Source organism: Rhopalosiphum maidis, chromosome 2 (genome assembly GCF_003676215.2).
Source record: "Rhopalosiphum maidis isolate BTI-1 chromosome 2, ASM367621v3, whole genome shotgun sequence".
NCBI classification, from domain to species: Eukaryota; Metazoa; Arthropoda; class Insecta; order Hemiptera; family Aphididae; genus Rhopalosiphum; species Rhopalosiphum maidis.
The window spans coordinates 69,529,537-69,553,515 of NC_040878.1; the positions used below are offsets into that span (position 1 = coordinate 69,529,537).

The 23,979-nt window shown below is 24.0% G+C and overlaps 4 protein-coding genes and 1 long non-coding RNA gene across 5 annotated transcripts; 3 read left to right on the plus strand and 2 right to left on the minus strand.

Moving 5' to 3' along the window:
• Nucleotides 1-776: 776 nt before the first annotated feature.
• Nucleotides 777-4,631, minus strand: LOC113552913. The gene is made up of 2 exons (XM_026955936.1): nucleotides 3,139-4,631; nucleotides 777-2,370 (listed from the first exon to the last, which is right to left on the minus strand). Exons 1-2 carry the CDS (start codon nucleotides 3,175-3,177, stop codon nucleotides 1,339-1,341), a joined length of 1,071 nt encoding a protein of 356 aa, XP_026811737.1. The 5' UTR covers nucleotides 3,178-4,631; the 3' UTR covers nucleotides 777-1,338.
• Nucleotides 4,632-4,957: 326 nt separating this feature from the next.
• LOC113551398 (rRNA-processing protein FCF1 homolog) lies at nucleotides 4,958-6,669 on the minus strand. The gene is made up of 7 exons (XM_026953625.1): nucleotides 6,439-6,669; nucleotides 5,860-5,942; nucleotides 5,725-5,793; nucleotides 5,511-5,659; nucleotides 5,287-5,447; nucleotides 5,123-5,217; nucleotides 4,958-5,067 (listed from the first exon to the last, which is right to left on the minus strand). Exons 1-7 carry the CDS (start codon nucleotides 6,439-6,441, stop codon nucleotides 5,019-5,021), a joined length of 609 nt encoding a protein of 202 aa, XP_026809426.1. The 5' UTR covers nucleotides 6,442-6,669; the 3' UTR covers nucleotides 4,958-5,018.
• A 409-nt stretch (nucleotides 6,670-7,078) lies between these two features.
• Nucleotides 7,079-11,681, plus strand: LOC113551397 (deubiquitinase OTUD6B). The gene is made up of 2 exons (XM_026953624.1): nucleotides 7,079-7,513; nucleotides 10,765-11,681. The coding sequence occupies exon 2, from the start codon at nucleotides 10,771-10,773 to the stop codon at nucleotides 11,614-11,616; it is 846 nt and encodes a 281-aa protein (XP_026809425.1). The 5' UTR covers nucleotides 7,079-7,513; nucleotides 10,765-10,770; the 3' UTR covers nucleotides 11,617-11,681.
• A 1,125-nt stretch (nucleotides 11,682-12,806) lies between these two features.
• LOC113551399 lies at nucleotides 12,807-13,942 on the plus strand. Its single transcript, XR_003405118.1, has 3 exons — nucleotides 12,807-12,927; nucleotides 12,994-13,111; nucleotides 13,923-13,942. It is a non-coding gene; the product is annotated as an uncharacterized LOC113551399 (long non-coding RNA).
• A 9-nt stretch (nucleotides 13,943-13,951) lies between these two features.
• On the plus strand, nucleotides 13,952-20,232 carry LOC113551395 (DNA repair endonuclease XPF). Its single transcript, XM_026953623.1, has 17 exons — nucleotides 13,952-14,094; nucleotides 14,325-14,513; nucleotides 14,582-14,761; nucleotides 14,951-15,131; nucleotides 15,809-15,961; nucleotides 16,025-16,138; nucleotides 16,209-16,357; nucleotides 16,471-16,625; nucleotides 16,681-16,817; nucleotides 16,906-17,136; nucleotides 17,348-17,494; nucleotides 17,554-17,691; nucleotides 17,777-18,013; nucleotides 18,078-18,251; nucleotides 18,727-18,876; nucleotides 19,070-19,165; nucleotides 19,749-20,232. Exons 2-17 carry the CDS (start codon nucleotides 14,446-14,448, stop codon nucleotides 20,013-20,015), a joined length of 2,577 nt encoding a protein of 858 aa, XP_026809424.1. The 5' UTR covers nucleotides 13,952-14,094; nucleotides 14,325-14,445; the 3' UTR covers nucleotides 20,016-20,232.
• The last annotated feature ends 3,747 nt before the right edge of the window (nucleotides 20,233-23,979 follow it).

Consider the following 23,979-nt stretch of genomic DNA (forward strand, 5'->3'; position numbering starts at 1 on the left):
TCCTTATGTAGCACATGTTTATTAAATGTATATTTTATGAATTGAATGACTAATAAGTATTACACTTTTTAATTTAAACAAATTATTATACATGAAAATTAAAAAAAAAAAAACAAGAAACAAAGTAAAATTATAATTTGTAATACTAACATTACTCAATAATTAAAGTAGGATTTAATTTTTTTAATGCAATGTGTAAACAATACACTTTAATTTGTATGTACTAATTTAATATTAATGCTTTAAAAAAGTTCTCCAATAAATAACATTTTTACAAAATATTATACAAATAAAAACTACATTTTTTTCTTATCATAATACATTCTATGTTAGGGGCCTCGTTACGGTTATTATCCAAGGGGCAACATTTAGGTAATTTATAATCTCATCTTAGCTGTAAATGATTATTGGTGCGAGTGAAATTCAACGCGCGTACCAGTTGGAGCTGTAGATGGATGCCACTCTTGTATGCGGGTGCACATGTCGACTAGATAACAATAAAAATTTTAAAACAATTTACTTATTCATTTGACAAAATTAAAGTTAATTAACATTGTCTGATCTTGATTCTAGAAATATCTTTAAGTTCAGCAGAATAATGTCTTTAAATTGTATGAAACATTTTCCATTTTTTAATTTTAACTAAGGTTTGAAAAAATTCATATTCATATTTATAAGTTTTTTATTAACACTTCATTATAACATAAGATTTAATTTTTTCAAAATATTCTGAATAATCTATAGAAATTTTTTTCAGAATCAAAACCGAACATCTTAAATTAACTTTAATTTAAAATTGACAGCAGTAGCGAAGCATCTTAACAAAATTAGTAAGCATTACATCAAAAAACTAATTTCAAACATTATAAAATTATATTGAAAAAAAAAATACAAATTAAAGTTATTTGTGCAAGGAAAAATAGTTATTATGTTAAATTGTGTAAATGCTACTTTTTTATTTATTTGTTTTAGTTGCTATTTAAACAAACCAAAACACCTTATAAGAATAATAATTTAATAAGACCAGTGGTGCTGATCCTATAGTTAACTTGTGACTATTGTCATAAGTAATTTAAGTGAATGTATAAATTGTACAAACAGTATGTTCAGATCAGTTTTAATTAGATAAGATCTAAAAAAACTAAACTGCAGAAAAAAGAGTATGACACAGTCCATTAAAAATTAGATCTACGTATCCCCACAGGAAAAGTCTGGTTCCACTATGACAGTGTCTTGCGAGAATGCACAGAACTGATTTACATTGGCAGTAGCATATCCTCTTGTTGGACAGTGTATAGTAGTCATTAATTTTCAAACGTAATATTAATTATTATTCTATTAATATAGTGGTGAATAAACTCCACTTCTCTCGACTCCAACACAGAGAGATTTTAATTTTTTTAATGAATTGATTGATTTTGTTACTTTCCTTAGTGAATCAAATGATGATCCAGCAATTCCAACCAAGACTTCAAACGACGATACAGATTTACCGGTTACTGATAAATTTTCTAGGTCTTTAAAAGTATTGGTAATAGCAAATAAATGTTCATAAGTCAAGCATTCACCTCTTAATTGCAAATCAACTAATGGCCATTGTGTTTTAAATAGTGGTAATATTACTTCTGGCCCTTGGTCGTAATCCAGAGTTAAGCCAAATTTTTTCAGCTTCATATTAAGGCTTACGATTGATTCCATCAATGCAAGTGTCACGTCTATACAAATAAGTTCAAGGCTCACAAGATGAGAAGAACACTGTTTAAATACATCTGTTAAATCTTCAATAATAGAGTTACTGTTTTGCATATAATTAAGACAAAGCTTACGAAGTTGTTTTGGTATTATTCCCAATAATTTTTTTTTATCAATATTGTGTATTTCAAGTTTATCCAACACTAGTTCTTCTAGTGACTCAAGTCTGTTTACTTTATACAGTTCTTCTTCAGAACACAATGTAAGATCATGAATTTTCAATACTTTCAATTGTTTAGTTACGTTTAATAACGCAGGTAAAATGCCGTCATTACATTTTACTGAGATAAAAACTTCTAGATAAACTACTTTGGCTCCTATAAATGACCACACAGTGTATACCCAATCCCATTGATTTTTATTTATTGATCTCGCTCCATAATATGCTTCATCTAGAATTTTTGCAATAATACTGATCCTAAACGCAAATAAAGGGCGCAAGCTTTTAGCATATATTTGGAGCACATCAATCATTTTTTCATTTTTCATATCTTTTAAACATATAATTTCATTTTTTAAAAATCTTGGTTGAATAGACACATTATACCATGACCAACAAACACTTGATGCAACTTTTCTGTCTTCAAATTTTAAAAATGCAAATATATGAGATATCATCTGTTAACACAAACATTTTAAATTAAAATATATTTTAATGTTAAATATGATATAGTTTAAACTTTAAAATGTATAAATAATAAATAAGGGTTAAGTAAGATCAGTGGCAAGGTCCATCAATACTCCTGGCCAATTTAACATAGCTATTTATGCCTTTTTATATTTTAAACCCTTCCCCTACTTTGGACAAATCTAAATAAAATGTACATTATTAATATTAATAACAACATAGGTATATTTAATTTTGGTTTTTTTTGCTGTACCTCTGGCTTGGGCTCTGTATATCAGTATTCACAAATTGAATTGTTGGAAATGCTTTAAGATATGTATCACTAGTATCAATTGAACCAGAGTGTAGTAAAATAATAATAATAAAAGAGAATTTCCTCACATTGTCATCCTAGAACAATTTTTAGAAGTAGGTCTGAATATAGTAATTTACATCATAAATAAAAAAAAAAAATTCCATAAGCTAATATGTCAAAATATAATATGAATCCTCTTGATCTTAATTCTTAACTAGTAGCTAATGGCATTTAGAAATAATCATCTCGCATAAAAATATTCTTATTAAATATGACAAAGAGCAAAATTAATGGGTAATAGTTACATAGTAGTAATATAAACATTCAATACTAGGCAGAAATTACAGTATAAAATATTTTCAGAACATATGTATCAATATTTTCGATTTATTGACATTATTTTAATGTTGTATTCATATATATTAGAGAACATTTGTATATAAACAATTAAACTCATACTCACTTCAACAGGTAATTTGTCAAACGTTTTTTCGTCATCCATAGCGAAATTAGAGTAGATACACACTACACTGCCTACACTTGAGTACAAAAGCACAAAATACAATAATTTTAAATTTTAAATCAAAAATTAGAGAGTGAACGCTGGACGGAAATAAGACATTAGTTAGTATGTTATAGTACAACCTACCACTACAGGCGTACAGTTGGTAGCTTATAGTGTTGCTACATTAGACGGCAGTGACAAAAATACAAAATTACTGAAAGCCGGTTGGTGGATGGACTATGGAGGCAAATTTATTATCATTTGCTTATTATACATATATCTATTTTATACAGCGTACGGTATGGTCACATTCTTCTCTTGGAAGAAACAAAATGGAGTACGTGCCATACAAAACTGAAAATTAATTTTTATTATATATCAACTACATAGTGTAAATGTAAAAAATTTAATACAGTTCTTACAGTAATTATTATTTTTTTTAAATATTTTAATATTATTCTTGTGGATTTGAAATTACCTAGTAGGTGCCTATATTATAATGTTTGATATAAATTATGTTTCACAATAAAATTTCAAAATATTGACTATGTGGCTATAGGTTTATGTCAAAACCTGAGAGTTACCAGATCTTTTTCAAGATACTATTTACCGACAATATTTTTGTTAAATTATACACATTTTATTTCCAAAATATAACAACAAAATGATTTGATCAATATCAGTGGATTTACTGAAAATAATATTTTAAATAGATTTATTAAATAGAAAAATATTTCTAAATAATAAGAAAACATTTAAACCTTTTGGTTTTTGCAGTTTTAAAAATAATCACAATTTAAAGGTTCAGCCTAAAATGATTCTATCTTAAAAACTAATGCTAAAATAATTTTATAATGTTGTATGATTTGGCTATATTTTTATTCTACTAGATATTGTATAACGCCAGCGTTTCTCAACTGAGGGGTCGCATAGGTTAAAAATAATAAAATACCAATTCACAAAATGAACTTTTTTAATCAAACAAAAAAAATACTGAAAATAATATGGGCACTTTACTGTTAATGGCTTTCCCAACGATATACTTTTATTATTCAAATATGTATCAAGTATATATAGGAAGAGGGTCGCGAAGTGATTAACCATATTTTATGTTATGAGACCAAAAAGGTTGAGAAACGATGGTATAGTCTTTCAATTTTTATTATGATTGCAAAGAGAATGTCATTAACATCTGAAATATACGCCCAACAACTAACACGATCTAAGATTTAAATTTGGTTCATTAACCTTCCTAAAATAAATTAATTTAATAATTCCTGAATAATAATTATTTTAAAATAAAATATAGTATACGGATGTAGCTTTAATGCTATAAAACAGACGTAGGTAGGTACTATTACAATAATATACAATATATAAATAGTTTCTGCCGTTTAAGAATAATTAACTGATTTTGACTCTTTAAAATATCAGCATAGGTACACCACTTACATAAATATAAAATTAAGTTAATATATAAAAAATTTGTTTTTATCATTTTTTACACGCAATTAAAGCTAGAATTTCGTTAAATATTGTTGAAATTGTCTAGTTAGTCGTATAATAACAATTTCAAACTATTTATTTTTTTTTTAATTTAAAAATGAATATCTGTAGATAATTTAAATATTAACCATATGTTTGTATTTTCTTTCTATACTACAATTTTAAAAATATTTTGATCCTTTTTAAGCTATTATTACTGGTCAGAATAATTTATTTTGGGTTGGTTATGACCAAAAATATAAATACTTTTTAATTTTAAAAAAATTAAAAAGTTGTATGTTACCAAAACATTAAAAATTTTATTTAACTATTGATAAGCATTACATTACAAATTATTTTTTAGGAGCACCATAAGCATCGGGCATTCTTTCAATGGTATATCTGAAAAATATTAAAACAATTAGCACAAAAACAAATATAACTACTGTACACTTACCTTCTTTGAGCAATATACATAATTGGTACACCAGGAATTTTTCTAATACGTCTCTTTAAATCCCTATCACATGTAGCTACTATATAACATTTATGCTAAAAACAAAAATTAATTTTATATTTAATATTTTTAGTTTTATGTATGGATTCATATTAATCACATACTTGGGTTACTCGTTGAACTAAACAATCATCAGCATATGTGCCTGGATGCATACACTGTATTCTTTGGAATCGTGGATCTTTAACAATTTTTAATGCTATTTTATATTTTTGTCCTAATTTTTCCAATTCACCAACAATACAGTCTGTTACATATGGTATACCTGCAAACAAGGAATATTTTAAAACTATTATAGAAAAATTACAATGAAATACGGTTTGCTTACATTTTGCATATAGACAATCCATCATATTCTGAACTACATCCATTTTATATTTTATAGAAAAACTGATAAAATTGGTATCTACTAAGATATGATATGGAGGTCCTAACTGTGTGTTAAACTGGAAAAACAAGGCCGAACTTGTTTGAGCTCTGAAATTTTTTTAATGGTTATACATTAAAAACATTTTATTATAATTTATAGTTTTAATAATTACACTTGACGAACGGTGACAGTTTTATTTTCATTTATTTTTTTCTTAATTATAGTTCTTTTTTCTTCTTTTCTGAAAAAGAAACATTATTGAAATATAAATAATAGATTTTTTAAGATTAAACAATTATGTACACACATTCTTGTGTCTGTTGGTTTGATTGTTTTCTTCATAACAGCAAATTGTTTGTTAAGAATTTTTTTACTTTTCTTGGTCTTAGTCTGAAAGTAATACATGTTATTTGTATAATTTCTAAAATTCAGACGTGTAGGATATTCTATTAGTTATTTAATTTAATTTATTAGGGGCTGGAGTTGTATTATAGAGCCATTAGGCCAATAGTGTATTCATTATAAAGAAAATTACAATAAATAAATAATTAAATCTAATTACAAGCAAATACATTTGATTTCTTATATTTTTTCTATGAAATTAAAATAGATTAGCATTTTTAAACTATTGTTACTGTAACCTCTCAAATAACTTTTGCTTAAATGTTTACTTTTAGGCACCATAATCTATAATAGATAATCATGAGCATAGAAAAAATCCTTTAAATTTAATTAGGTAATAAAAAAAGATAAACGTATTGTAATTTTTGAAAATTTAAATACATTTAGATGAATAACAATCAACAATAAGTGCACAATAATAATGTTTGTTAAATTTTGAATCTAAATACACGTACGTTAAATAAATTTAAAATTAGGTACTTACCATTATGAATACTGTGTTAAAACTATGGTCACGTCGAACACTAGTCACTAATAGGAGGTAATGGCTAGTTAAATATAATATTAATAATTTAATATAACATTAATAATATTGAATTATTTAATATTCAGTATTTGTATTTTGTACTGTATGCATTATTCTTAACAATTACTTAATACTTATAGCTTATACACATGAATAAATGATTTTGCTCGTTATCATTTTTAAATAACATAAAACCACGATGTAAAAAAGAGCATCTTCTCTACATCGTGATCACAGAATATAGATATCTATAGTCGTGATCGTGATAATAGTATTATCTATAGACTATTATAGTCGCGGTCACTTATGAACCTTGGTAGCCAACGAGATTATGATTTGTACCATGCTTTTATAACTTCATTGAAATGTACTTAAGACCCGGCATAATATATTTGTATGCACTTTCATAAAAAAGTTCTAAGTTATATTTTAGTTATATTCTAGGTATTAAATTATCTGTGAATGAAGTGTGATAATATTATATATAGTTATCGGAAGGAACAATATTGTTACTCTGCTACTCTGGTAACCTGGTAGGAGCATGTAGGAAGTACATACATAGGTATGCTGTTAATTTTGTTATCATTGCAAATTTACCAAAAGTTTTTGTTTTGTGTTCGAGTGAATCATTATTCATTACTGTGATTGTGTACTGTCCCAAGTCCTAATGTGTGTTTGTGTAATATAATAATAAATATAAATCATATAATGTTAAATATACCTATATCTAATGAGTAATAGAAAAAAACAAAATATTCTTTGATGATATTTTGTGGTTTTGTACTTACCTACAACATTATAAAAAAAAAAGTGTGAAGGTACCTATAATCGATTTGGATGTGCTACGTATTGTAAATTGTAATCCATACTTTACTAAATCTAAATTTTTTTTATGTTTATAGTTTTGTTCTAAAACATTTATTAAATAAGATGGCACTTCAAATAAAAATGTTTTGTTATTAATATTTTATCCGTCATCGGACTAAGTTGAATTATGTCAATTTTTTCATTGTTCAATTTCACATTTATTCATGTAAGTATATAATAAAGTATTATAAATTTAATAAATTGTATACTTGTACACGGGATTTTATTAGGGCTGGGCCATCATTTATTCTTAATGTTGAATTAGAAATAAGGTTAATGATGGTAAAAATTATTATTCAGTATAATTAGACCAGTAGTTCTTACCCGGTGATTCACAGTAGACAAATGATCCACAAACTTAAGAATTTTATCTAAATTGGAAAATCTAAAAAAAAAAAAACTACTTACTAAGAACATTTTTAATTTTATCTTTATAATTTCATTATATCCTATTCATTGAAAAATGTTATATGCCTATGTAATTTTAAATATTTTATACAATTTATAAATGATATGTATATAACTATTGTTTTATTTTTTGATTGTAATCTTCAAAAATTATATAAAATTATAAGTCTTCTGTGATTCAGCATAGGTTAAAAACCACTGATTTAAACAATAAAATAGATTTAGGTACTTGTTTTTAAGAATCTATTATATTTGCATGCGTTGTCTTTGACTTATGAATGTAAAACAGGCAATTTGTGTTCAATAGAATTCATTTTATGCTGTTAGCATTAATATCAGAATCAATTTACCATACATTATACATTTGGGGCAACTAATTGGAAACCTAGGTGGCTTAGCCTCCAAACCCTCCTCCCCCTAGCTCCGCCAATGACACTTCTTACAAATTAAAATCTTAATAAAAGTCTATTTGATAGACGTAAATAATATTTTTACCTTTAAGTTTGAGAACCTATGTAAATTGGCTCTAATATTAAAACTTACAGCATAAAAAGGATTCCACTGAACACAAATTTGCTCGTTCATTTAATAGAGTCAACACATAAGTATGACATCCTCTTAATAGAAAGTAGTAAATGTGTAGGTAGGTATTGATTAAAAAATCTTTTAAATTTATTTAGGTAGGTAATTTTAAATCAATAAATATTTAATATCTGATATCCAAACTTAAGTAATTAAAAAAATATTATTTCTATTGAAGATATTATATCATAGTTATAATTTATATGTGTATATATTTAATATTTATTAAACACATTTATCAATCTATATATATATAAATTAATATTTTTTTGTTTTCTATAAGTTCAAAAACTTCTGGGCCATTTTTTAGTTTATTTAAATTTTATTATCATTGGTTACAGATTAAAATTTGTAAAATTATGGCATTTTAAAAATTTTAAATCTTAAAATTAAATATTAATGATAACAATTACAAAGATTACTTTTATGATTAGTTGCAATCATGATTTATGTTCTTAATTCTATTCATATTTTTGATATAAACACTTAAAGATAAGTACCAATCTTAATAATATAAGATATTATGTTTACTAAAAACTTACGTAAACACAATATCTTATATTTTTAAGCATTTGTTGAATCCATTTTCAGAATTAAGAATTAAGTAGTGAAAAATCATAAAATTAATCTTTATGATTGTGTCTGTATTATACAGTATACTCTCAATTAATCGCGAGCGGACTATCCGTTGTCTTCCGCAGAATGGTCTACATACCTAAACGTAAAAAAAAAAAAATATATATATCTTTACATTGTACATCATTATTGGTTTAATTGGGTTGTGATAGCCGATTACTCGATAATGATGTAAAATATAATACGCTTATTTAATACGTATTAATACTTTTTGGTAATTGTTGATACGTGTAATTTGTAATTTTAATTTTGCGGATTATCCACAAAATTTGCTTATCCAAGGATGTCCTGCCACCTTATTCCGCAGATAATTGAGAGTACACCGTATATTTCAACTAAAAAAAATAGAAAACAATAAAAAGATTTATTCATTTTAACCTGGCAGTAGTTGAATAATACAGCTAGTATTTTATAAAAATTAGTGGCTTATAAATGTAATCTTTTTTAATAGTTGGACTATTTAAATTTTTACTATAATGAAGCTTTGTACCTATATCATAATTGGTATTAAATATTTAAAAAAAATACTATTTTTTTTTCTATTTAATATTTATATATAAGAGTTGAGAATAAAATTTAAATTATCGAAATTTCCAAATTTTAGTATAAAAATTAAATCTGTATTAACAGCAGTAGTCTTCATTATATTATAAATGTTCTAAAAGTATATTAAAAATATATGTGGATATCTACTAAATATAATCTACTAATACATTTCTATATTTATAGAAATTGAAAAATAAATTCTACATTATAAGGAATTTTCATTGTAAAATCAAATAAAAAAAAAACTTTAATGCAGGTTATTTAGATTCTAATCTAGGTGACTAGATATTTCCCTATGTTTCCATATCCCTTGTACCTATGCTTAAAAATGGCTTGTATCTATAATAATATTAATATTTTTCTCTTTGTATTAAGCTTGAGTAACATTAATTAAAAAGTATGTTGCTTAAGTGCTTATTAAATTATTTATAGTTGTGTCTAATAAACTAAGATATAATAATCCAATAATTATTTGCTAAGTATACAAAAATATAATATTAATATAAATTTTTTTTTTTATACACATAATATTAAATAACAAAAATAATGTGGTAAATTAAAATAGTTCAATTTAGTTACAGCCCACTTAACTGATGAATAAAGTATTCATTAACAACCTTTATTAAAAAAACAAAAAAAAACAGTTGAAAATCATTTTTATTTTTATTTAACTACTGTAGTATAAATACATTTTTTCAATTTTTCATGTATTATGTTGTTTCTTAGTATGGTATATATTTTTTAATTTAAAATATACTAGTCATAAAAAAGAGTTCTAAACATAAAAATATTGTTTATGTAGTAGTTACCCAACCAATATAGTACTTTTAAAAATTATTTATGCTTAACAATTAAGCATAATTTTCTAATAGCTATCAAAATAGTAATCTTATAGTTGGTATATTTTTTGTACGACTATGATTTAAAATTTAAATAGAATTCTTTTATATTTTATCACTAAGAATACATTATTTAGCAGCCAGTGAAGTACAATTTATTAAAACTAAAACGCAATATTTGATATTTAGTGGATTAATAAGTTTGTATTTGTATATTTAATCATATAAAACATAATGTGGAATATAAATATTGGCTAAGTTAAAGCCCAGCCCTAATTTAAAATTAAAGTATATTTAAATTTTATAGGTATTTTAAAATGTTTGATATTTGTTCTATAAAAAATTATTTTTACATTATAAATTATATAGTGATCTATATTATAAAAGTAACATACTATATATCTAGTGCTAAATGGAATCAGTAAACGTCGAAACTAAAGATGACATTTTGCAAAGACATAGAAATGAGAAAAAAGATATGCAATGTAAGATTCAATCAATGAAGAAGTCTGTAGCAAAAGGTGATCGGAAAAAGAAGAAAGAAGTTGCTGAGCAAACAGCAGAAATTGAAGCCAAATTAAAGCATAAACATTTAGAAGAACTAAATACATTTACAGAGGAAGATGAAGAACCATCTTTAATTAAAAATTTACAAGAAGTTAAAATTAATGATACTACTGTTAAAGTTAGTAGAGCTGAAAAACGGCGATCAAAAAAAATCACCCAATTGAAAGAAAGACAAGCATTAATTGAAGAACATGATATTCAAAATATTGGTGGTACACGACATATAGAAACTCAAACTTTAGTTAAGAAACTCAAAAATCTGGGTTTTGTTATTTTTGATATTCCTTCAGATGGTAATTGCTTATATAGTGCTGTTGTACACCAGCTTAAAGAAATATGTGGACAAACTTTTACTGTATCTGAAATTCGACTTAAAACTTCTGACTTTATTAAATGCAACAAAGATGACTTTATTCCTTATTTGAGTCATCCAGATACTGGAGAGATGTTAACAGATCAACAATTTATTGACTATTGCTATCAAGTAGCAAATTCAGTACAATGGGGTGGTGAAATTGAACTAAGAGCTTTATCCCATATTTTCAAAATACCAATCAAAGTAATTCAAGCTGAAGGATCTGATATCACTATTGGAATAGAGTATACTAATTGTAATAAAGTATTAACATTAGTGTTTCATCGTCATATGTATGGTTTAGGTGAACATTATAATTCTGTATGCTCAATTTAGTGTATTCATGTTGTATACTGAATGTTTCTAATATTGATTAAATATATAATTCATTTGAAAATTAATTGCATTTCTTAATCTAAAATTATTCTTATTCTATATTTTGAAAAATAATTTGTTTTTATACTCCTGATAAACACAAGGTTATATAAATAAATTATCAGTATTTACTGCATAGTTAGCAAAGTTTATATATATATATATATATATAAAGAATCAAATGTGTTAATATTTTATATATTAAACAAATACATTGATAAAATTATAGCTATGCATAATACACATTTATTTCGTATTATTATTAGAATTGAACTGAGACTATGTAAGAAATTATTCATTAATATTCATAAAAACTTTAGATAATTGATGTGATTTTCTTAATCAGAATATACAAAATAATGAATAAATAATGACATGAAATGTTGCTCTAATTTATTTTGGGACTAAATACTATTATGAAAGTTTAATCTTAATCATCTTTGTTAGTATTTGTGCTAGATAAATATCTACTTTTAAACTATTAGTCTCATAGTTATATATATATATAAAATCTGTGGATTTTGTAAATTGTGGAATAAAAATTAAATAGAGTTTTGTTAATTTTATGTCATTTGTTTCTCAACAAAAAAATTCCTTTTTTGACATCATTATTATTGATAGAGGACTTTTCCCTTTAAATGTTTTATTTATAAATAGAAATTATCTATTAACTGAAGAATATTTTATAATTGACAAGCAATATTTCTCAATGTCATTAAAATTTTGACCAGAACATATTTAATATTTTTAAATTTCTAATTTGTTTTGTAATTATGTATGAAGTAAAATTAAAAATTACTATCTACATTTTTGATAATAATTTTATAAATTTGTACTTTTAAACTTATTTTTCTATTAGCAAATATTACATTAAGGTGCAATTTTTAAATTAGTTTTGTATGTTATTACTTCCATGTAAATTTATATATTTTATGATTTCATTGTTCTAAAAGTATTTATAGTAAAAAATAACTTATTACAAATGTTTAATCAAATAGAAATTATTTCCTTACTTATTTTGTGTTCCTTTTATATTTAAGATTTATGTTTTGTAATTAGTGTAATCTATATTTTGTAGTTATGCTTAACTTTCTAGTTAGGAAACAAAAGAAAATTATTTATTTTTCAGCTTTTAGTGTTGATATTAGTGTCTTCTACAAGTTCTTTCCAGAACATTCTTCTACACTCAATCACTGGTGTTGTTTCAAAAAATAACTTCTCATATTATACACTACAAAATAAAGGATATATTTCTATTATATTAATATCAGAGTAAGTAGTTCTTAAAATGTTATACTATTATTTTAAAATATATGTATTTATTTTAATTTAGAGAAGGTGACGCTGATTTGTATGTATCACAGCCTCATATTTCACATCATCCTACTTTTGATCCAGATACATATTGCCTTCAATCTACTACATGTGGAATTGATATTCTTCATATACCAAAATGGTAAAAATAATAATAAATATCTTATTACTCATCAGTTTATGTTAAGTTTGAAAATAGAATTGTAACTTAATACATTAAAAAATTTTTTTATAATGTGTCAATTTCTTGACAAGCAATGCTGATTATAGAATGTTTTTAAAAGATTTTCATGGAGAGCCATGTTGATGTAAATGTAGGCTTTAATGTTTTTTCTTTATTGTATAGTTTTATATTGTATCAATGTATTTATCATATACTTATTTATGAAACATATTTCATTGGTAAAATTATGAGAAATTTCTTATTTTTGTTTTTTCCTTTTCTCAACCATAATCTGTTCTTGTGATTTATATATTTTTAAGTTGCTATTGAAAGTGAAAAGTAAGCAAAACAAATTTGAGTAAAAAATATAAACATTACCTTTTTTTTTAATTTCATTATTTTTTATTTGTATAATTTCAGAAATTTGAATTCTAAATACAATCAAATATGGATATATACTATTATATTTTATTAATTTAGATTAGATTAATATAAAACATAAAACTGTTAGTAAATTATCCCTTTACAATTTTTTTTTTATTTTAAAAAAATAATAGTTTTTGTATATTGAAAAATAACAGATAAAATATCAATATCTTATATATCATTAACAAATATTTGGAATCCTATATACTTATATATATAGTATTTAGTAAAGTAATTTTTCCTGTTTCATAGTACATATATTTTATTCATTTATACTTATTTTTATATAATTCTTTTTTGAGTTAAGATAGTTAAATGTAAATTTAATAAACTTATTTGATGATTTATTAAATATATATTATAGGTTTAAACGGCCTATTTATCTTGGTATTTATGGTCACCCGTCTTATGAAATTGCCAGTTATACATTAGACATAATTCAAAATTCAGACCCTGGTGAAGAATTTAATTTAAATTTGTTTGAATCTGAAGAAGGAAATGAAACTCAATCAATAAATAATGATGAAGACAATGATGTAAGAAATTAAATTAAATTAAATTAAATTAAGTATCTGTTGTATTATTATTAAAAAAGAACAACTTTAAATACTTATTAAGATACATTTTAATAGTATTTCAGATATATTATTATAGAGATAAAAAATGAAATTATATGTTAAAAAAATAATATTTTGTTATTTTATATAATGTTTTTACTAAATACCGTATACAAATTATATATTAATTATTATAATTATTATTTAAGGACATTAATGAAAAAGCTGAACATGTCATAGATTTCTTTGGCATACCTCTACAATCAATTTGGAATTTTATAAGTATCATCATACAAGTATTATTTTTATGAGCATTAATAATTAAACAAAATGCTCCCATACGAAAATCAAATGTTTTTGGATGTTTTGCATGAGGATGGCCTAGTAATATGTGCTAAGTAAATTTAACATTTGTTTTATATTTAATAATTAAATTATATTATTAAATTATAAAATATTTATATAGGGGTCTTGGATTAGAAACTGTGATATTGAACATAATTAAAGTTTTTTGTGACCCTGGTAACTTAGTATTTGTTATTGGTTCATCTGCTACTGAAGAAGATTTTTGGATTACACAATTAAAAAAAGATGGTATTAAACCATTACCAAAAATACTTTCTGCTGACACTTCAATAACTGAAAGGTAGTTTAGTATAGAATACAGAATTACAGATTAATTTGATCCATATATTCATGTATAGGGTGAGTCACTGTGTCTTAATCTTTCATGAATTTATCTTATGGGAAAATAAGAAGACAGTGGCCACCTTAATAAACATGTATATGTTATAGTATTAAATTTATTTCACAACATTATATATTAATTTTTCAGAGAAAAAATTTATCTTCAAGGTGGAGTATTATTTGTATCATCTAGAATATTAGTTGTGGATCTTTTAAAACATAGAATTCCCATACCTCAAATAACTGGAATTTTGGTTTGCCGAGCTCATAATATATTAGAATCTTGTCAAGAAGAATTAGCTCTAAGATTGTATCGTACGGAAAACAAAGTATATAAGTATATTTATGCATTTAACTATGATTCTGGAATAAATCGCTACAGTTTTATTTAAATTTTAGAAACTGTTATTACTATAATAATATTTATTTTAATATGTCTTGTTAACATCAGTTAAATAATTTATTATCTTAATAGTAACAATATTAACTGTTTTTTTTTTTTTTATTAATATTTTAATTTTGAAGTGAGTATGATTATTGTTAAATTTCAAATTTGTAATATTTCATTTATACATCGGCTTTATTTAAAAATTAAATTATTAAAAAAATAAATGTGATTCTGATAACCCCTTAAATGCTAGATAGTTTTATTCTTATTATACTTCATATTTATTGCTAACAAAAAATATTTCAATATCAAAATTCATTTAACACTAGAGCTTGGAAAATATAAAGTTCCATATTTTTCTGTATGTTTGTAATTTATACCATTTAATCAATGATAAGTTAAAAATAAATAATTAAAAATACATATTTATGCAAATTACATTATTTTTAAAAAAAATGTGCATATTTATATTTTCTACACATTGATATTTTCTGGAAAAAATTGATATTTTCTTCTAATACCTATGATTTAGACAGTATTTTTCTTTATTAGTTGACAGTCTTTTGTAAAACTTTCAATGTTATAAATTTGTCCTTAATTTTTTTTTTTTTTTTTCAGACTGGATTTATTAAAGCTTTTTCAGCTTCCTCACAAACATTTACTTACGGATTTACTAAAATTGAAAGAATTATGAAAAATTTGTTTGTTCCTAAATTATATCTTTGGCCCAGATTTCATCTTGCTGTTAAGTCAAGCTTAGATAAAATAAATGTAATACCACTAAATTCTATTATAATTAATTATTTTTGATTTTAAATTTATTTATAATTTTAGCCTGAAGTTATTGAGTTACATGTAGAATTAACACCTGCAATGATAGAAATTCAAACATCTTTACTTGATCTTATAAATTATTCAATTAAAGAGTTAAAGAGACTCAATCCTTCAGTAGGTATTTTTCTGTTAAAGTTTTATTATTTTAAAAGATATTTTTGACTTAGTATAATTTTATGTAAAGCTTGATACTGAAGAAATTACAGTTGAAAACAGTATATCAAAATGTTTTCATAAAATATTACAAACACAATTAACCCCAATTTGGCATAGATTAAGTAGCACAACAAAGCAATTGGTATCTGACCTTAAACTCCTACGTAATTTAATGATGTAAGTAAACAAATATATTTATTTATTCTATCTATTTTTAATATGACATATTATTATTTTACAAAACTTTTATTTACATCTTCATTATTTATATTTAAATATGTATGTCTTAGGTCTGTCACATCTTTGGATTCCGTTCGATTTCAATCCATGTTATTAAATTATTCTTCTGTTGATTATGCACACCGTAGTTCAGGATGGTTGTTACTTGATGCTGCAGAAACATTATTTATTACAGCTAAACGTCGTTTGTTTAATTCTAAAAAAGGTATTTCACAATTTTTAAATAATTAAAAATTATTTCTGAATTTTATTTTGTTTAGAAATTTGTCCGGAACATAATCCTAAATGGGGAGGATTAACAGAAATATTAAAAGAAATTGGTCAGAATTCAAAAGAAAATGGTGAAATTGTATTAATACTTGTACAATCTGCAAAAACATGTTGTCAATTGAAAAATGTAATAGTATTAGTATTTATTTTTTATCAAATATATCATTAATACAGTATACGTAATATCACAATAATGATTTTTATGGTTTATATAGCTTCTTGTTCAAGGAGCAGATACTTTACTTTTAAATTTGTATAAAACACATATTAAAGATAAGCCAATTATATCCACACAAAAGAATACAACTAATGAAGAATTGGAAATAAATGAGAATTTAAATAATGATGAGGAATTGAATGAAAATGATTTAAATAATTGTTTCACTTTGACTCAAAGTAAAAATGAAGATGGATTGACATTCATTGAATGTGCTAATGAAACTCGGGTATACAACAGTTTGTTTATTTAATCAATATTATTTATTTATTTTAATAATAGTGTAGAAAATGCTAAATATATTAATTATTAATTTAATTATGTAATGAATACTCTTACATATTATATTATTATTTTTATCAATATAATAATATACATTGTACAAGAATAATGGTATAACAATAAATAACCTTAATAATAAAAAATATTATTTGTTCTAGAATGAAACATTAAAAGAACCAATTATAGTATTACAGCAGTATAAAAAAGATGGAGATTTCTTATCTCTTCCGCGTACACTAAGAGAGTTACAACCTAAGTATATTGTTATGTATGATGCAAACATGACAGCAGTTAGACAAATTGAAGTAAAACTTCATTTTTAGTTTAATTATATTATCTAGAGTATATAAATATTATTTTATAGGTATTTCAAAACTCTGATGCAAAATTTAAGTTAGTTGTTTACTTTTTAATATTTGGAGGATCCACTGAAGAACAAGCTTATTTAACAACTCTAAGAAGAGAAAAATTACTTTTTGATTTTCTAATCAAAGAAAAAGCAGTATGTATGATTTAATTACTGAATATATTGCATTATTATCATTATTGTTTTACTTTGTTATATTTTTATTATTTTACATTTTTAGGTAATGGTTATTGCCAAAGGTCAAGATGGTAAAGATGAAGATTGTCCTGAACTAGCTCGTGATTTAGGAGTTCATCCTTCAGAAATGTTGAATGATGATGATAAAACATATAACCCTGAGGAAAAGTTTGTTAAAAAAGATAATCCTAAAGTTATTGTTGATATGCGGGAATTTAGGTCTGATTTGCCTGCGTTACTTTATCGTCGTGGCATTGATATAGACCCAGTCACTTTACAAGTAATTTATATTATAAAAATATTACATTTTTTTTTTTGTTCATCAATTTAAATATTTGGTTTAGGTTGGTGATTACATTTTAACACCTGAAATGTGTGTAGAACGAAAAAGTATTGATGACTTGATTGGTTCTTTAAAATCTGGTAGATTATATCATCAAGCTTTAATGATGTGTCGTCATTATACAAAGCCAATATTACTTATCGAGTTTGATCAAAACAAACCGTTTGATTTACAGGTAATTTTCTATGTATAGTAAAATTCTTAAAATATTTTGTCTATGAGCTATAGGTAATTGAAATTTTGATATTTTTTAAATGATAATAAAATAATTTTACCTGGTCAAAATATCTGAAAATGTATTATAAGGTTCCTCATAAGTTGTTATTAAAATAATTTATTAAAAGGTTGAATGAAAATCCACTAACAATTTTTTCTTTGAAATTGCAATAATTATATGATAGAATATATTATGGAACCATAACATTATGTTAATTAATAATAATTAATCAATGATTACATTTAACTAGTAGGTCATGTGATACCAACATATTAAATACCTACTTAAGATGCAACATGTTTTAAATATCCTTGAAGATGTAAAATTATAATTTGTTATGTTATAAACTTATAAATTATAGTAATTTCATATATATTTTTACTAAAATAAAGTGAATATGTAAATAATAACTAAATTCAAATACATTTTTCAGGGAAGATTTTATCTTAGTAAAGATATGACCACTAGTCATCGAAATGACATTACTTCCAAGTTACAATTGTTAACTTTACATTTTCCAAAACTTCGATTAGTATGGTCTCCCAGTCCTTTTGCTACAGCAGAACTATTTCAAGAACTCAAGGTATTTTTGGTTACAAATTATAATATATAATATTATAACATATATAATATATATGTTTTGTTTAAAAAATGTATGATATTGCTAAGAGTTACTAATTTCAAATGTTATGTAAACTAATAGCTATTAAATTAATAAAAATATATAAGAGTTCCATACTTTTGTATGTTAACTTATCTTAATTATTTTTATATAGGAAGGTAAGAACGAGCCAATATCATCAGAAGCAGCTGCAGTTGGCTTAGAGGCAGGACAAAATTTTGATGAGGAAATATACAATGCAATTATTAAGGTTAATAATAATTATATTTTATAGTTAATAAACAAGTGTAAATTATATATTAATTATTAAAATATTTCAATATTTTAAACAAATTATCTATCTATCTATTATGATACACTTTTTTTGAATTGACTCATTTGTATGTTTCACATATCAAATTTAATATACATAGTAATGGTAGCATTGGTAGCAATTCCAAATTATGTATTCTATAATATGAATATTTTCTGAAATGATTAAAATATTAATAATGTTGGGTTTAAAATACTTAATAAAAAAAAATAAAAATAAAAATTTAGTATAAACAATTTAAAATAGTAATTTTAAGATAGATAGGGTATTTAATATTTATGTTATTATTATAATTTATAACACATTATTATAAAACCTTAATTTCATTGTAAGTGATATAATCACTTGTTCTTTTCACTATTAAATTATTTAAGGTAATGTAGAAAAAAGGATGTTTTTACTGGCTGCTATTTACATGCATTTATTTGCTTAAATATTTTAAATTTTATGAATAAAAATAAATATCCTATTATGATTTATAAATATGTAATAATTTTATAAACTTTAAAATTGTTTTTAGGATTTTATGAGTAAATTGCCTGGTGTTACTACTCAAAATATATTAAACTTATTAAATAAAGGACAATCGCTTATACATATGCTGAGAATGTCATTACAAGAATTAAAAACAATTGCTGGTAACTCTCAAGATGCAGAGACTTTGTATAATACACTTCATAAAAAAGTAAAATCAACCAATGAACAATCTAGTGTTAAACCTCAATCAAGTAAAGGTTTTCGAGCAACAATGAATAAAAAACGATTTAAACATACAAATTCAAAATAAAAATAGTCAAAAGACTATTACAATTTATCTATTCCTATATTAATAAAAAAAAATCAAACTATAATATTATATATGCCAACATTTTATGCATTTTTTTTAAAAAAAAGCTGTAATTTGTTAATTCTTTTTTAATAGCGATGGGTTAAGTTATCATTTAATTGCCACATAACCTTTACTAGTGCCACTTATTTGTATTATTTATTGAAATAATATGATTTATATATCTTTAATTTTTTTTTTTTTTTTATCAACCTTGTTACAAAATTAAAAATAATCAAAGTATTTGAAATTTTTTTCCTTAAAAAATATTTGGTAATATACTAATTGTGAGGATCAGTTTCCCATAAGTCTTACTCTTACACAATAAAACACTGAATTTGTTTAATATTATAATTAATTTTGTTCTTATTTTATATGTGTTCTCTAAAACTGCAACTGTCATAGGTGCAAATAGTGGGGGGGAATGACTTGGTAGTTAGTGGGCTAAGTTCTTTTTCCTTACTGTGGCCTCTCCCCTTACCACGAAGAAAATATACTGACAATTTCAAATATTTATATTATTTTTTTAAAGATTTTGTAATACCATAAAATCTTCAAAAGAAAAGAGTCCATTATGGACCTACAAAGCTCCAGCTCCCCCTACTAAATTTCAAACTATTTACACCTATAGGAAATATATAAATATGACTATATAAGATATTGAGTATAATGTTTGATTTATATATTTAATAAGTTCTGTATTATTAATTTAATTTAAAATGTCTTTTCTATAAAACTTCAAAACTAATGAATATCAATAATTGTTTGAGGATAAATAATTATTTCACTGGTGAATATCAAATGTTGTAAACATTTTAAAATACTCATAAAAAATTATTTAAGAAATAGAATTTTTGTTGAAAAATTAATAAAGACTCTGTATAACATTTTTTAATTTTAGGTATAAACAAAAATGCATTGCTTCTTTGTAGTATGATGTGAAGAAGATTATTTTAATATTGTATGTGTCTCACAACTCACAAGGCAGTATTATCGCATCGACATTGTGTAATTTTTATGTAACTGATTGACCTACGAGAATCAAATACCATCAACGGCCTCTTTTTCTAATGATACTGCAATTACTTCATCTAGCCTTGACTTAGACTCTGCCATAAAAAAAATCTCCTAGACTATCTAATTAAATTACAAAAATTATTAAACTTATGGAAAATGAAAGTAAATCCATCCATTTAATCTTAGATACAAATGTATCTTGTATTTTGTATCCTGTATCATGATACATTTTTAATCAATGTATCGAGTATTTCATAAAATAATTATACTAAAAAATACTCAATACTTTAATGTGATACTTTGAAAATTAATTTTATAAATCCATAATTTAACTGCAGTACAACTTGTACGAAATTATTTTTCAACCTATTAGCCATATTAAGTTATATCTGTATACTCCTGGCAGGATTTATTCATAATCCTACCAGGATTAAATTATCAGACATTACTTTTGAAAAATTAGTATTTTTAAAAGGAAATAAGAATATTATATGATATTTATAATTTATTTTTATTATTATTTATTCATGTAATTTAACAATTGACTTATTATAATATATGTATACTTAATTAATATTTGAAAATTTAAAGTTAAATGCATTTGTCTAGATTCACAACCTACCTAATTTTGTATAAATAAAATTTAAAAAAAATCTTACACCTCATAGGTTATGACTAATTTTTTCAAATGTATCGGATATCGAGTATCTAAATACTTAAAATGTAAGTATCGAGTATCTAGTATCTCGATAGTCCAAATTCAAGTATCTAGTATCGCGATATTGAATTTTGAGTATCTTGCCCATCCCTGCAAGTAGTCAATTTATAAACATCTATAAACTTGAGGATGCTTAGCTACATTAAACGTTATTCACATCACGACTAACAAATAAAAAAAAAATAATTATAATATTTAATATTTTAATCATTGTGCTTGTAAAATATTTTAAGCGACTTAAACTGAGTTTATAGGATTAAAAGCTGTAGACAATAGACCTTAGTAGTGTCATATTTATATAATATAAGCGTCTGTTAGTCATTAGTTAGGATTTCTATGCATTTCCTTTAGTCCAAATTGATTGGTTGTCAGATATGTCCACGATTTGGCTTATTCTTGATTAAAATAATCATAAAGATTTTACAAATTAATTAATTTTGTAATTAGTATTATTAATTTTTAATTATCAATGTATTTAAATGCTTTTATGTTATTATATCGTAGTAACACTAGTATAATAGTTGTTATCTAACATAATTCATATAATTTTTGTTAAATAGAAAATTAAAAAATATTTTCTATTATAACCTAATGTTTTAGTAATATACGCATAAATTATTTCATAAATAAAGTTTTCATAATGTTAGGTTTTGTTTATACATCTAATAAAAAATTAAAATGTAGTAACTGAAGTTACTGAACATTTCACTTCTCAGTTAAAATAGCCATAATTCATGTCTGGTCACCATCTTATGTTTTTTTTTTATATTAATCAGAATAGTATATAACATAGTATAACTATATAACTATAGCTACTATTATATTATTATTATTGCTTAAAAGTTTTAACTTTATTCATATTCTCACTCCCAGTCTCAGAGGTTAGTCGTAAGTCCAATGGCGCCGATCTATATTTCATGTTATGGGGAAAAAATGCTGATGTCAGACCCACCTACCAAAAAAAATGTTTAGTTAGATACGTTCAAATGGTACTATATTTATTTCTAATTATTTACATACAAGATACTGTATAACAAACTATTTTTAATTATCACCCACCCACCCATAAATATTTCTGGGGAATTTTCCCCAGTTCATACCCATGTTCGGCGCTACTGTTAGTACATACCAAATTTGAATATTGACAAAACTGGATATTTTAACGAAAAATAACGATTATAGGTATAGTTATTTATTTTGTATTAAGTTATTACAAAAATATTATTTAAAGACACCGATTTGTGTATTATTATTTAACACTAACAGAGAAGTATTCAAAATATTATGTAGATTAGTTTTAAGCTGTTTATGCCATAAACTTATTAACACCTGCAGTGGCGGCTCTTCGGGGATCTTTGAGACGGCGACTCACCATAAAAAAAGTAGTAAAGCAATAAAAAAGTTTGAAGAAAATTGTAGCATAATTTAATATTTTTATCTATTTTGAAAATAATTATGATGGTTTTTGATATTAATATTGATTATTGATAATATTATAATATTTTGTATTATAGTTTTACATTAATAATGAGAAGACAGTTGTCGTTCAATAATAATACAGGCGAAAAATATCGATAACAACAATTAATTACTAATTTATGCGATGCCAATGGCAGAAACTTTGAATGAATTTAGTCTCACTGTACTGAACAACATCTGTACAATCTACCCCGCCCTCCATGCATATACAATTTGTATAAGTACACAATTGAGTTTCTCGAACGGCAGACTCCCGAATAAATATAAATGTCTGCAGGCTAATAATAATATTACAATATAATAATACAGTATATCTATCATATTAATCTATCATCTATGGCAATCATCAATCTTCGCTATTCGTTGGAGACGATTGACATTTGACGGTTGTAATAATTTTAACAGAGAAAAAAACAGACGTACAAATTGTTAAACCGTACTTAACATATATAATAATTTACACGCATATGCCGTTATATTCAGCTTATTTTTATGAAATATCTCAATATCTTCAATTCGAAATGCGGTAAAGACGGACGAGGAAAGGTGTTCCTGGGTCGGCGATGTGGTTGATGAACGTGTGGACATTACAAATGACACAACTAAGTTTCACAAAAAAAAATCGATGCTTACGTGAGTTTGATTTTCTATACCTTTGGAGCTTTAATTTATTTTTTTAGACATAAAATAAATACATACTTATTGCACCGG

Coding starts and splice junctions, on each gene's coding strand:
- LOC113551397 (XM_026953624.1), top strand. CDS start 10,771: ATGGAATCAGTAAACGTCGAAACTAAAGATGACATTTTGCAAAGACAT.
- LOC113552913 (XM_026955936.1), bottom strand. CDS start 3,177: ATGGATGACGAAAAAACGTTTGACAAATTACCTGTTGAA. Junction 2,371..3,138: donor TTGACAAATTACCTGTTGAA/GTGAGTATGAGT, acceptor TTGTGTTAACAG/ATGATATCTCATATATTTGC.
- LOC113551398 (XM_026953625.1), bottom strand. Junction 5,794..5,859: donor AAACCAACAGACACAAGAAT/GTGTGTACATAA, acceptor TTTCTTTTTCAG/AAAAGAAGAAAAAAGAACTA. Junction 5,218..5,286: donor TAGTTCAACGAGTAACCCAA/GTATGTGATTAA, acceptor TTTTGTTTTTAG/CATAAATGTTATATAGTAGC.
- LOC113551395 (XM_026953623.1), top strand. CDS start 14,446: ATGCTCCCATACGAAAATCAAATGTTTTTGGATGTTTTGCATGAGGAT. Junction 17,692..17,776: donor TTCTAATCAAAGAAAAAGCA/GTATGTATGATT, acceptor TTACATTTTTAG/GTAATGGTTATTGCCAAAGG. Junction 18,014..18,077: donor TAGACCCAGTCACTTTACAA/GTAATTTATATT, acceptor TATTTGGTTTAG/GTTGGTGATTACATTTTAAC.